The following is a 14,613-nucleotide window of genomic DNA, read 5'->3' as shown; positions in this document are numbered from 1 at the left end:
CACTCACCTCTGTACAGGACAAATCCCATCCCCAGAGTAGATGGATAGGTAAGAAAGAATGCCACATGGATATATACGTATGCATATTCTATATTATAATAAATAAGTATAAATAGTGTGGCACCTATATCACAAACTTTATTAAGATGTCACTTCATTCAAATCAACTTGACTAGTGTTTCAATCCCATGAACTGCAGGTGTGGCACCTGTGCTCAAAGAGATCCTTATAAGGCATACGAAAAGCCTAATTTCACTCCTCCTCCATGATATCCATACACAAACACTGTGCTGAATCATTACAGGTCATGGTAGGGAATAGGAAGTGTCTGAGTGTGCCTTCAGCACACTTGTGTCTCCCTCTATGCTCTGCTTAGTGAAGGAATTCACTTTTCTTGGCCAAGTTGAAGGAGAAAAACTTGAGAACTGTAGACACACCTCCCATTCCCTATAACAACCTTGCATACTGTCTGCACATACATATCACAGAATAGGAGAATCCATCCTTCTATGGACTGCAATGGGCTTGGTTGAGCTCTAGGTATATTACTATATGTTTGAGGGCATTTCATAAAGTAGCAGCCATTTCCAGTATACATTATGGGCAATTGTATTACCACAAATGCCACAGTGACCGGAATGCAAAAATCGTCAGCCTTCACAGGGGCTTGTCTGAAAACTGGAGAAAGATCTGTTCCCAGAGATTCGTGAATCATTCACTGTAACATAACCACACCCTTTGTACAACTCTTCCAAACTAATACACACACACTCCTCACGTCAATTTAAACACCCACAAAGCACAATACAAAGGCATTCCCAGATATCTCCTTACCATTCAGAGGGAAGGTTGCATTCTCCCTCTGAGTAAAATTAGTATATAATATTGGGTTGTATACAACTGCTCTCTCTCACCACATACCATCTTATCACATATTCTCTCCACCCGAAGGAAAGTACTACTACTAACACCACCAATTTATTATTGCTACTTCTATTACTATTAGCAGCTTGTTACTCAAGCAACTTACAGCACCCTGGCTTAATTTTCTGAAGCACGACTTACCTGCCAATATGAGAGATTTTAGTCCGCTCATTTGGAATCACCTCCTTCCCATTTTTCAGCCAGATGCCTTTCACATTCTCGTCAGAAACCTCACACTTGAACACAGCCTGGTCCCTTGCCTTCACCGTCAGGTCTGCAATACTTTGGTACACCTCCAGCTTCTTCTCTGAGATCACGAATTTTGCGGATGGAGCAACACAAACACCAGAAGGTCAGAGGTCAACCAAGCACCGAAGCTGTGGATGTGTCTTTTACAAAAAGAAGAGGCTAAAGGAACTGTTTTGGGAAAGGTGAAATAGGAAGAGACATCCAGAGCACGTGGGACTTTAACAGGACTTGATAAGCAAGCACCTGTTGTTATCAGGATATCTATTACATCCGGCACATGGGCCTAACAATCCCCATAATATGCTTTGAAGGCCTGCACAATTAGCTGTCCTACAATTAGCCATCTAGCTATCGGCCGTTTCCCGGCCACAAAGTGGTTTACCAGCCGCCGTACATTATAAAAAAGTTCCTTTTGTATTATAAGTCGTATCTCACCTTGCACGATCAATTCAGCAACAGACTCCCCACCATTAGTCTTTGCTTTGTAATGCCCATTATCCTCCTTGGTGGATTCATTAATGATGAGGTAATGCTTTTTTCCATCCTTTTTGAACCGGTATTTGAATGCTTCTTCCCGGGTCAGCTCCACTCCGTCCTTCTCCCTACAGGTATGAAATATTGTTATACCCCGCCGTAATGCTCAGCAACAGGGCAGTCGGCTCCTGTTCATATAGCACAAGTTCATGGTCCATGGGTATGTTACCCATGATCTTGGAGGGATTATCAGAAGTAGTGGATGCACCTGTGAACCTGCACATCTGGCCTCAGGTTGGACGGACAGGATTGGAGACATTTTTTGGTACTTTTGTGCAGGCATGCTCATCAAAATGCTGTCTTAGCTTCCCTGTGTGATTCTAGTGAAACCAGATGTCTCCCTGCTTCTTCATATGTAAAATCAGCACAAGTTTATTCCAAGATATGTGGTATGGAAAGAAAAACCTTCCATGTGGATGAAATTTGAATGTAGCAGTCATAGGGCTAATTGTTTTTATTATTATTATTATTATTATTATTATTATTATTATTTCTTCAATTTATTATTCACCCTCCACATAGGGTCCCAGGTTACAATAATATATAGCACACAAACATTATATATGACTGAATATTCACTCTTGTAATAATTTTATGGTTTTGATTTTCCTTTTCAGAAAGGGAAAAATATTTTCTCCATGTTGATTTCATGTTTGACGCCAACAAGGATTCATTTCTGGTACTCTTGAAATGATGAAGAATGATGTTAGACCCTGAACTATTTTAGAGGTTTGGTGAAAATTTGAGAGTTCTTCCTCTGGCTTTGACTCCATTTAAAGCTGGGACAGCTGCACTTCTACCCTTGTCTGCTGCCCATTCCACAGCTATCAATACTCTATAATGAGTATTTATATTTCAGGGAGCAGCCATGAGCCACAGGATCAGATAGTGGCAGCTGCAATATGTTTTGGGAAGGATTAGATACTCCCATACCCATATACACCCACACACCCCACACAGTATGATATCTCCAGACATCCTTATATGAACACCAAACAACAAATGTACATCTGTGCTACATTTTCACACATGTAATGTACACACAGTCACCAGTTGCATGGGCCTGTTTATCTCCCCCCCCCCAAAAAAGAACAAATGATAACACTTAAGTTTGATGAATCCTATAAGTATTGCAGGAACAGCTAGCAGTTTTGTTCTTGCACTCTGGGTTGGCTCTATTATTAGGCAAAGTAAGACAGTGGCCACAGACAGGGGGTAGTGGGGCTCAGCAGATGCTTCTCCCTGGTTGTTTCTGCCTTCCTAGGTCCACACCTTGGTTGTAGGAGCATCTCCACCCCCATTGTTGAGCCCAGACACTGAGGTCCAGCTCTGAGGGCCTTCTGGCGGTTCCCTCACTGCGAGAAATGAGGTTACAGGGAACCAGGCAGAGGGCCTACTTGGCAGTGGCGCCCGCCCTGTGGAACACCCTCCCGACAGATGTCAAGGAAATAAACAACTATCTGACTCTTAGAATATATCTGAAGGCAACCCTGTTTAGGGAAGTTTTTAATGTTTGATGTTTTATTGTGTTTTTAATATTCTGTTGGAAGCCACCCAGAGTGGCTGGGGAAATCCAGCCAGATGGGTGGGGTAAATAAATAAATAAATAAATTAGTAATGCTTGCTTGTTAATGGCCTGGACTGACTCGCTGGCTAACTTGTGAGGCTATATTGTTTTAGATGTCAGCTGAAAACTATTTTTATTTCAGCAAGCCTACCCAGATATACTGCAGAATTTAGTTATCTATGCTTGTTTCAAAAGTTTTACTGATTCCATCTGTGTTTTTATTAACAATTACCTTATGTATATTTGTTCTAAACAGTTTTGTGGGCTTCGTTTTGGCTGCATTTTATCACAGCTTTGTGATTTAAGCGGTTTGTAAATCTTTCTAAACAAATTCATAAAAGAAATGAAAACAGACTAAGCAAGCAGGCAGAGAGGGAGCCAGCCCTGTCCACTTTCTCCAGCACGCACCCTGTAAGAGTGTGTGTGTTGTGTGTGTGTGTGCATGCGTATGTCACTCTGCTGCCATGACAGATTCTGGTGCCACTTTTGATGCATTGCGGTATTTGTTTGATCAGGCAGTAAGCAGCTATCATGTAGAGAGGTGAGCAAGTGTTGCAAATAGAACTGTCTAGGGCAAAGAACCTGCCCTGCTCCCGGCTCCAAGCTGTCCTCAAGTTCAGTGGAGGACACTGTCCCGTTGCCAATGTTCAAGTAAGACTCAAGTGCCAGTTTGGTCAGCTTCTTTTGTGTAACAAGGAGACCCTCTTGCCCTTTTCCTCAGGAAGGGCTGGTTGACACATTAGAACAGCCACATGGCACCACACATCAGTTGTAAGGCAATGATGGAGGTTGTTGGGGTGGGGTTTCCACTGCAGTACATTTACTTGATTTTAATGGTTGTTTTCTGCTTCACTGAATTTTGTATTGTGCCTTGTGAACTGCTTTGATTTTTTTTATGAACAAAAAGCTGTATTTAAGCTTTTTTAAAACAATAAAAGAAGGTGCAGATTAGCTTGCTATGCAGATAATGGTGATGAATTTAAACCCTGTATTTTAATGAGAGTGCACAAGGTGGCTTACATATAAGCAATACCAACAAAACAACAAAGCAACAGCAGTTAAAAAACCCATCTTAGGTATTTAAAAAAAAAAGCCTGGGAAACTGCAAAATACTCAACAAAATCAAGATTCTGAAAAGACCCCAAATCTTCACTCCGTGCTTAAAAGCAAACAGAACAGGCTAAGCAGACCTCTCTTGGGAAGTCATTTTACTTCTTGGGTCCCACAACCAACAAGTCCTTCTCTCAGACACCAAACTGGTGCTAAGTGAGCATGGGTGTGGCTGATTTTTAGTGCTTTTCCAGATTGATTTAGGAAGGGGCACTGAGGGTAGAGCATGCCCACTCCACTTCATGGTCATCTGTCTTTTTCTGCTCTGGGCAGCCATTTTGTGTTATGCGATGGCAGCCATTTTGTGACTGGGGCCCTTCTCAAAATTCAAAATGTGCCCACTGACCCAAAGACATTAGCACCCCCTTAACTAAGTAACTTAAGGCAAATAAATAAATCCTTGCACCACACTTCAAATGTGTTATGTTTTCTTTCCTACTTGTAGATCTTCTTAGAAAACCACAACAGCTTTTAGACCTATCTTTAAAATGGAATGTGAAGGTCAGTTAAAATATCTTTCTGGCCTTGGGACCCCTTCCTCTGCTTATTGCCTGTTCTGTCTTCTCTCTTTGGTCATGCAAGAGGGGTGATGGGCACTTGTGTGATAGTTTTGAGCCCCTAGGACTCTGGAGGGCAATTGTTCTCGTTTCTTAGTCATTCAGGAAGTAGGAACCCCCATTACTTCCCAGCTCCTTACCACTTCACAGTAGCCCCTTCTTCTGACACTTCAATTTCAAACTCCACTCTTTCACCAACCATGACCACCTGGTCTTCCAGAGAATGAGTAATCAAGACAGGAGGCTCTAGAAATGGGGAGGAAACCTAATTTCAGAGAGAGAGGAATGCAGAGGAAAACAAAAACCCTTGGAACTCTCATCCAGCTTTCCCAGCTGATGGTCAGCTGTAGCTATATGAATAGCAGGTCCTTACACTCCCAGAGTTCTTTCCAATTTGGCAGAGATGCCAAATTACATAACTGACTTTCTTACATAAACCATTTTCCTTCATTTCTTTGTAGCTATAAATCAGAACTTTGGCAAACTTGACTGTTCTTTGTAACCTAAGACTGCCTAAATCCTCCCTTAAAACTAAAATGTAGAAAATTCTGGCGTAAACCAGAATAACGTCTCAAAAGAAAGAGAATGGGAAGGTGGAAGGGAAGAAGCAGTTAAGTGTCTGAGTCCCTTCAAATGAAAATGTTGGGCTCCACTGGCACAACAGGACTTCCATTTCCTCTCCTACCCCTACACACCCCTCAAAATCTGCTACAGACCAATTTGCTGGACCCTTCTCTGATCCCAATAAAATGGTGGTTATGAATTATGCTTACCTCTGACAAAGAGTTCTGTGAAAGTCTTCTCCTCTCCAATCACACACTGATATGCTGCATCATCAGCCAGTGAGCAGTGGTTGATGGTCAGAATCCTCTTGTTCCCAAGAGCCTCAAAAATGTATCTGGTGAAATGCAAAGAGAATTCAAAGGTATCAAAAGAGAAGGAGTTCCTAAATCTTCATCACCCTGTCTTCTATCATGACATAAAGCAGAGTTTTTGACTAGATGCCCCCATCCTGGTGTGGTTAAGTGGGAAGACACACCTTATCCCTTCCTCCCTTTGCCTTCCTGAAGGCACACAGAGCTCCAACAGAAGTAATTTATCCCTTGGGACATGCATAAAGGAACATTATGGACCAAACAACACTGATGTTGATAATGGGCTTATTGTATAACAACTTTGCCAGGATATCGTAAAGAAAGGCAAATTAACTGAATCACAAATGGGAAAGCATGACATGAAAACTTACTTGCTAAGAGACAGACCAGTGATTGGGTTCAGTTCCAGGTGCAGAGATTGAAAGAGGGGGAAATAAAATCAGACAGTCATTAAAAATCTGCTTATTAATTCAACATCCTCCCATCCAATTATTTCCACTACATTGACCCTTCATTATTCTCTCCACTTTTCTTTCTGATAGACCCTATTTTTCTTCTTCTCCCCCTTCTGATAATGACTCGAACTTCCACAGCCCACACTTTCCCATTAGTATTTATTGCTTTTTTTAAATACCCGCCGCTGACTTGGATCTCTTGCCCATTCTTCAGCCATTTCACTTCATCATCTGGGTTAGCAAGTTCCACCATTAATTTGATCTTTTGTCCTTTGTCAGTCTGGTAGGCAGGTTCCAGTCTCTTGGCAAAGGCTGGGAAAGAAACAGTTTATGTAATCAAACTCTGCCCACAGGGGTTAGGCTCAGTCAGTAGAGCATGAGACTCTTAATCTCAGGTTTATGGGTTCAAGCCCTACATTGGGCTAAAGATTCCTGCATTGCAGGGGGTTGGTCTAGATGACCCTTGTGGTCTCTTCCAACTCTACAATTCTATGATTCTTCAAATACTGCTAATTGTGCATTGTAATTATGAGTGGGGAAAATGGACTAGGAGACCTGTAATACCCTTTTCATCTTCCTATATATTAGGGCTTGTCCACACAACAATTTAGCACAGTACTATCTTAGTTTAAAGCTAATGGACAGTGACTGGTAGGGATGGGGGAGGAATTTGATTCAGTTCAAATATAAAGGCAAATGTATCTGATTCACATTTTCTATAAAACATGTGAACTGAAACCCACCCATTAACATTCTCCAAATGTTGCAGTGCAGTTCTCCAGGCACTGATGTGTACAAAAATACATAAAGTAGGGTAAAAGATGCACAAATTGTGTATTTTGGTGAAAATAACATACAAAAATGCATTATATTAGGATAAATTGCTTTGCTAAAATATGATTATTATGCAAAATTGCCCCCCAAATATGTTATATTTGCACTAAAATTTGCACTAAAATGCTGGTGAATTTTCACGAGGACTTAAAAAAACCAATCAGAAGCTGATGTAGAAATAAGGAGAACTGAACTTAATATTGGAAAAATGAGAAATTTAGAGAAACCAACATTGACAGGTTCACCCACCCCTAGTAACTGGGCAGAGGCTTAATTATAATGTCCACTTCCCAACTTTCTGCTTTATGTGTTTTAATGAGAGTTACCTATGTTCTCAGCTAATTAATATCTTCAAATCATTATTGGATTATGGTAAACCATGACTCTCTTCCCTTATTCCATTTCTTCTGCTGAAGCTGCATTCTTCCACAAGACTTGCCAGAAGCACCCACTATTATCTCTTAATTTCGTATACTTCCTTTTAATGGCTACCTTTCTCATCTTAGTTCCTCATTTCTATTTCTCTAGAACCTACTGTTCTTTTCTTGATAGTAAATTGAAGCATGGGAACTGACACATACATGTGAAATGGTCTTTCATTTCCCCACCCCCCCATGGAAGAGTCTGAAAGCTGCTTCATACATTGTATTTCCCCCCTAAAAAGAGGTCTTTCCCATGAAGGAAAAAAGAAGAGAAGCAATCATGTTCTCTTACCTGTGCTTTTCTTCTCCTCCTTCTTCATGCGCTTGAGACGCTTCAACATACCTCGCAGATCTGTGATACCATACTGGAAAGCAATTTTCTCATATTCTGATGCAGGCGCATTCCGGAGGATTTCCCACACATCAACATCTGGCTGTGCTTCAGTTTTTGCCTCAATTCTGTAGAAAAGGGGCGTATAGAACATTTTCTCATAAGGGACTTCAAATAGCCTGCCTGTTAGATTGTGTCTCTACTGCATAAATTCCTATTTATAATAAAATACCTGTCAGTTTAGGGGACTCATTGTTAGTGAGGTGCTTAAGGCATAGAAAGTCTAAATGCCTTGATGAAGATCAGATAATGTGTCAGAGTCAATGACCGGACCCTTATTTTCAAGTTCCTAAATCAATTCCTTAACAACAATACCAGTCTCCTTTACCTTGAACAGGGGTCATGGAGACCATGATGTTAGGCAACAGGCGAGTTTTCTGTGTGGCTTTAGGGTGTGAGTTTTGAGTGAGAAAGCTCCCTTGACTTACAATTCTTAATTATATAGGAGCTCATTTGTTTAATGATGATGGAGGGGAATATAAGTATCGTAAATAAATAAACTGGTTTTTCTGTCTTGTGAGTAGAAAGTGTATTTCTCTTCAAAATGAAGCTTAGGCATTTATCAACCTTGTACAGATTTTAAAAACAATAGAATGGAAGAAACTAGATGGGAAGACAGCAACTTTGGACCCCCTGAGCTGATAATTCACTTAAACAGGTTACCTACCAGTTTAGGCATCTTCTAGGCACATGAATCTGCTTCAATTCTTTTTGTGAATATATTTATTAACAAAAACAGCAGTCATGTAAGAGATTGATTAACAGTTAGCAGAGACGAGGGAATGGAAAGCTTACCGCTGTACCGAGCGCAAGAAGCTGCTGGACTTGAGAACGATGCAAAGAAGCATTTGGATGAGCATGCAGCATCCCCATGAGCAAGAAAGAGGGCAACATGTGTTAGCATTAGCGCCATTACTAGAAGAAGGCAGCCCTTTGTTGGTAAGGACTAAGGATTTACTATAATGAAAAATGATGGTAAAGAAGCCACAGCACACATTAAACAATCCAGTTCTACATAAGTCTTAGGTTGTGTACATACTACACCTCTAAAGGACATTTGAAACGCATTTCACCCGCAGAGAATTCTAGGCACCATAGTTTATTAAGAGCTGCTGGGAATTGTAATTCTGTGAGGGGTAAACCACAGTTCCAAGAATTATGTGAGAAAAAGAATATGCTTTAAAGCAGGCACCCCTAAACTTGGCCCTCCAGATGTTTTGGGACTGCAATTCCCATCACCCCTGACCACTGGTCCTGTTAGCTAGGGATGAAGGGAGTTGTAGTCCCAAAACATCTGGAGGGCCGAGTTTGGGGGTGCCTGCTTTAAAGGTATAGTGTGTTCACGGCCCTACATTTATACCAACCTAGAGGGACCACGTGAGGTACAGCTTTGTTGGAAACAGGCCTCATTTAGGGTAATGGGAATATATCATGTATATGTAGTCTTTCATTTTTTCATTTCCGATTTTGGAAAGCGTACTCCTCAAGTGGTCTCGCATAGCCAAGAACAAGCATAAATGTAGCAGAAGCTCCTAGGAAGAGGTTTCTTTTTTAATTATAATGCACATCAATGGACCAGTCACAGCACAATTTATGCAGTAGGGTTTATGACCCTACAATCAGTGAACTTGGTTTGTAAAGACAGAGAAAATCTGATTAAAACAAGAATCTAACTAGCTTGCAATGCTAGATCGACATTTCCATTTCAACTCCTGTCCAGCTATCCCTGACAATTTGTTTTGGTGGAAAGAAATGAAACACTTGGGGAGTCATAGACTGCAGATATTTTTCAGGGTATCTATCCTAATGGCATACCAAGTGATTATATGGCTCTCCGTGCATGAAGGAGACAACAGACTGTACTCACTGTCTGTGCCCCCAACCTCCATGCGTTCAGATGAAGGTATGTATGAAATCCTATGTAGAGTCACTTTGTATACATCAAGGCTGTGTCCATGAGATTGGGAACCATGCAGAAGGCAGGGCCCCTGATCAGGCAGATAGAGTCCATTATATTAGTATATATGGAGAATTTATGATGCCAGCATGAAGAGGGCTAATGTCATGCGGATCAGCTTGCCACACAAACAAAGGGAACAGAACGGAAGACGGAGCAATTGGTAAGCTCTAACAGGGCAAGTAATAAGCAAAAGATACCACTAGCTTTAGCCTCCTGCTGATTCTTCCACCGCTTTCTGTTAGTAAAAGTTAGAGCTTGCATGACTTTTACAAATAAATGGGCTGATTGTACACCAGGTCTACTCCGAAGCACATTTGACCTGCACGGTCCACCCAGATAGTCCTGTGCCTGACTTGACTTTGTCTGCGCTACAAGTGGAGATATGGAGTTGGGGGTCACAAGAAGAATTTGCACTAGCACGGGTTTATGTTGGAACACAGGATTTCTTTGAAACACTAGCCTTCCCACACTGGCTCCAACTAGTCACTCTATATTGGGAAGGAGGGGTATTAGATGCAGTGAGAACACCACAGTTTACCCATGAACTTGGAGGCATTGAGGTGTTTTAGACAGAACCTGTTCCACACAAAGTAAGCTGTCAATGTGTTCTAAACATATGCGGGAGAGTTAAAAATAGTTGCATACACTCCAGCGATGGGGCTTTCCTATCCTATTACCTTAGACTGATTCAGACCTCTCAGCTGTCACCTCCTTCAAGGTCTCCCTTCACCATCCCATGTCAAAGCAGAGTGACAACTGTTCCCTTTCCTCCCAACCTCTTTCTGGCCTATGGCACTTCTGTGTCAATGTCATCTAAACGATTCTGCCATTAAATAGAGGTCCACACTCTGGAACAATATGAATAAAGTTTTACCCTTTCCAGCAGGAGCTCCAGGAACAGCGTCACTTGCTGATTAACTTGGGAGAGACCCATGGTTGTGACAACTGCAGGACATATCCTGCACCTAGGGGGGTTCTTTATCATGGATTTCCTCTGTCTACTTGCATTTCTATCCTTTGAAGAAACACTGCACATTTCCTGCAACACCACTAGAATGGAATATAAATCCAGGAAAGCCTTCTGATACTCTGCTGCCGCAAGTATTAAAACGGAAACCTTCATCTTCTGAATTAAATAATTCACAGTAATGGCTAGTTAACAAAGGCTGGGAAATTAAGCACAATAAACCAGAAATAAGTCCTGCTGATTACTTCTAAGGACCAAACCAGACATGTCACCGTTCACAGAATTAGCAGTTGCATGAATATTTTTTTATGGTGAATGGCTGGCAGAGGGCACCCAATCTAGCTTGGAACTCAAGTGGGAGGGCGTAGGGGGCCCCCAGGTCTGCTATTTGCATTGGACGGAATGCAGGGAACAAAAGGTTAAAGCCACCCTATTCCTCTGTCTGCGTTTCAGTCTGGATTGAGACCACACTACTTGCTAATATAATATAATACTAATTGTGTGAATGGTGTCACTTCTTCTTTGGTCCTAGATAAACGAGAACTAGGCTATACACCAGTCATGTAGAATTCCTCCAAGTTTTGAAATGATTCTCTCTCTAACTGTGAGTCAATTATGTGCTATCAGATGGAAGGCGCTGTTCAGCATATTATTAATCTCAGGATATAGAGTTATAGTCAGCGTAGTGAGTACTACTAAGTAAGCAGTTCCATCAGCACAAGGATTTGAAACTTTAACATAATAAATTAACTTTTCATTCAATTTTAGAATCACACCAATTTATTCCTTGGTGAGATATGCTTGAATAATAGGATGGAGATGCTAAAATATCGAGACCTGTATGACCACTGTATCAAAATAATGAAAAGAAAGACAAAGTTTCGTATTAAACAGAACCTGGCGTCAGTTTCTGGTCCTTTGGCTTATACTATGACCACACGTCTCTTAAATCAGCACATCTGAACTAAGATCCAGTCAAAACACCACTGGATCAGCATGGGATCTGGTCACAGGGAAGACGCTATGTCACTGATAAATATTATTTTAAATCAATTTACTTCATTGGGGATGTTTTAGGATTGCATTGAATCCAAAAACATGGTCAGCAAACTCTTTCCACCTTTGATGAGGAATTCAGTAGGGAAATAGGAGCACCTCAGTTGGTTAAGGGACCTGAGAAACGTCTGCATAATCCAGTAGGCAGAGGAACAAGGTTGGACGTTATGCAGGGTTGAAATGACATGGCCGACACTCTGGGGAGATGCATTGAGATAACTCAAAGTTCTGGATAACAGCATTTCTACAGCTTGGGGAGAAAAATAAATGAAAATCCTGTCCTAATTTTAAAATTGCTTCAAAAGTGATAATTAGAATATTCATGAAAGTAAACTAACTGCTTTCCATCTGTATTAACTGGATTTTAAAATAATGTCATGGGAAACCTATGATGTTCCAAGTTTTCAAAAAGAAAAGAAAAAGGGGAGGTTTGTACGTTCTGCAAACCCCATAGCCTTTTAACTTCCTCTGTTCCATGCAGTTCACACAGAAAAAGAAATAAAATCTTACTCTCTGTTCCAGACATCAGAATTCCAAGATATGTTGCCAGATGGAAGACACAACAGGACAGCAAAGTACAGACAGGAAGATTATAAGGCAGAGAGAGAGAGAGACAGAGAGGCAGACAAAGAAGAGTAAGGGAAGAGGAGACAAAGAAAATGAAAATATATATAAGGAGTCAGAATGAAAAAGAAATCTTAATCAAAGCTGATAATTCTTTGTTACAGACTATGAGTCTCATCTCCTTTCTCTCCACCCCCACCAGTTGCTCAATAATTTCCTCCTCCCAACATGAGACCGTAAAACAGTTTATGCAGTGATGTTTCTCCTGTTTGTTCTCTGTGCACAAAAAAAGAGAGATCACTTTTCTTTTGGTCCTAAAAGGCTTCCGTTTCTTCTCTCTTCGCAAACTGATGGTGTTTCCTGCTTGGCAGGGGGTTGGACTCGATGGCCCTTGTGGTCTCTTCCAACTCTATGATTCTATGATTCTATGAATAATTAAGCACATGCACAATAAGCAACAGGGACTCTTCACATTAGTCAGGTAATTTTCACAGACCATACAAATTGCCACAGCTGACAGGCTTGAGAGACCTAGTACAACCACGTGAACGCAAATGTAAGAATGACAAAGACAGTTACTCTAGATCAGCCTCTCTCAACTTGGGTCCCTAGATGTTGTTGGACTACACTCCCAATGTCCCTGACTGCTGGCCACGCTGGCTAGGAATGATGGGAGTTGTAGCCCAACAACATCTAGGGTCCCAAGGCTGAGAAAGGCTAATCTAGACCTTTAGCCTTTTGTACCATCATTTTACAGATGGCAGCGTGCTCACCTCTTTCTCAGCAAGGCACTGAAATCCAACTCTCTGCCTTCTTCATGTCCATCCGCACTGTGCAGTATAGCAAGTAGCATTAATAATAAACAGAACAGAAACAGAATGCAGTAAAAGCAGAAACAATAAGTTCACACAAAGATGTAGATTAAAGCATCTTCATGCTGAAGATAAAAGTCAGATAAGTGTCACATGCATTTTAAGAGACCCCTCCCCACACAAAAAAGTAATATACTTCTGCTGATCCAACATTAGTAGCATAGAATTTTGTGATTATATGAGTAAGGTAAAGGTAAAGGTACCCCTGCCCGTACGGGCCAGTCGTGTCCGACTCTAGGGTTGTGCGCCCATCTCACTTAAGAGGCCGGGGGCCAGCGCTGTCCGGAGACACTTCCGGGTCATGTGGCCAGCGTGACGAAGCTGCTCTGGCGAGCCAGCACCAGCGCAGCACACGGAAACGCCGTTTACCTTCCCGCTATAAAGCGGTACCTATTTATCTACTTGCACTTAGGGGTGCTTTCGAACTGCTAGGTGGGCAGGAGCTGGGACCGAAAGACGGGAGCTCACCCCGCCGCGGGGATTCGAACCGCCGACCATGCGATCGGCAAGCCCTAGGCGCTGAGGTTTTACCCACAGCGCCACCTGCGTCCCACATTATATGAGTACCACCTCTCTAAAAGTGACTTATGTACATATTTTGTTCAGGCTAAAATGCAGTTAGGCCTTGTTTTCTCTGATCCTTCAGGATAGGAAAGATCTTGCATGCAGTGAACCACATCCACACAAAATGTTACACTTCCTACAACAGGCCATCCTGTGTTGACAGGAGAGAGCAGGAAGAATTGAGGAAACAGAAGCCTGTTTGACTCAAATTATAGTCCAGGAAAACCACAGTATTTTGCTTCCGTTATTGTTTCAGACCTTACCCACATAAACTATCCCAGAGTTGTTCTTGCCTTGGGCATCCATATATTGCTATGGGGAAAGTGAAAAATAATACAATAGCCCAAACCAATAAAAAAATTAAATGAACTAGAATGAAATTCAGCAGTTTATCAGCCTCAAAGGGTAGATGAAACAGGTAAGTGTCAGTTTCCAAAAAGCTGCCAGTGATGAAGGCAAACATTACTCCCAAGGACAGTATTCTACATTATTGTAGCTAACTGATAAGAAAGCCCTTATCCTAGTTTATACCAACCTAGAATCACAAAAAGAATGGACCTCTGCTGGGGGGAAAACAGGGCTTCTGTGGCAGTTCTCAAAATGCAGGGTCGTAGTGGTGAAGATGTGAATGGTGAAATCCATGCATATTCAAGAGAAATAGGTGAATACAAAAAGCATTCATGCAGTCACTAAGAAAGCACTATTTCATGGC

The 14,613-nt window shown here is 41.6% G+C and overlaps 1 protein-coding gene across 1 annotated transcript in view; it reads right to left on the bottom strand.

The window, feature by feature from the left end:
• MYBPC3 (myosin binding protein C3) overlaps window positions 1-14,613 on the bottom strand; it is a 73,335-nt gene that overhangs the window by 40,306 nt on the left and 18,416 nt on the right. Inside the window, exons 9-16 of the mRNA XM_081021554.1 lie at window positions 13,239-13,295; window positions 8,714-8,737; window positions 7,820-7,986; window positions 6,451-6,583; window positions 5,715-5,839; window positions 5,082-5,187; window positions 1,609-1,775; window positions 1,066-1,231 (exon numbers count right to left, since the gene is read on the bottom strand). Coding sequence (XP_080877680.1) covers window positions 1,066-1,231; window positions 1,609-1,775; window positions 5,082-5,187; window positions 5,715-5,839; window positions 6,451-6,583; window positions 7,820-7,986; window positions 8,714-8,737; window positions 13,239-13,295 — 945 coding nt within the window. The remainder of the gene's footprint in view (window positions 1-1,065; window positions 1,232-1,608; window positions 1,776-5,081; window positions 5,188-5,714; window positions 5,840-6,450; window positions 6,584-7,819; window positions 7,987-8,713; window positions 8,738-13,238; window positions 13,296-14,613) is intronic.

This window comes from Podarcis pityusensis (assembly GCF_964106645.2).
Source record: "Podarcis pityusensis genome assembly, chromosome: 1".
NCBI classification, from domain to species: domain Eukaryota; kingdom Metazoa; phylum Chordata; class Lepidosauria; order Squamata; family Lacertidae; genus Podarcis; species Podarcis pityusensis.
Note: the sequence above shows the minus strand (reverse complement) of the source record. Positions and strands in the feature narration are given on the sequence as shown.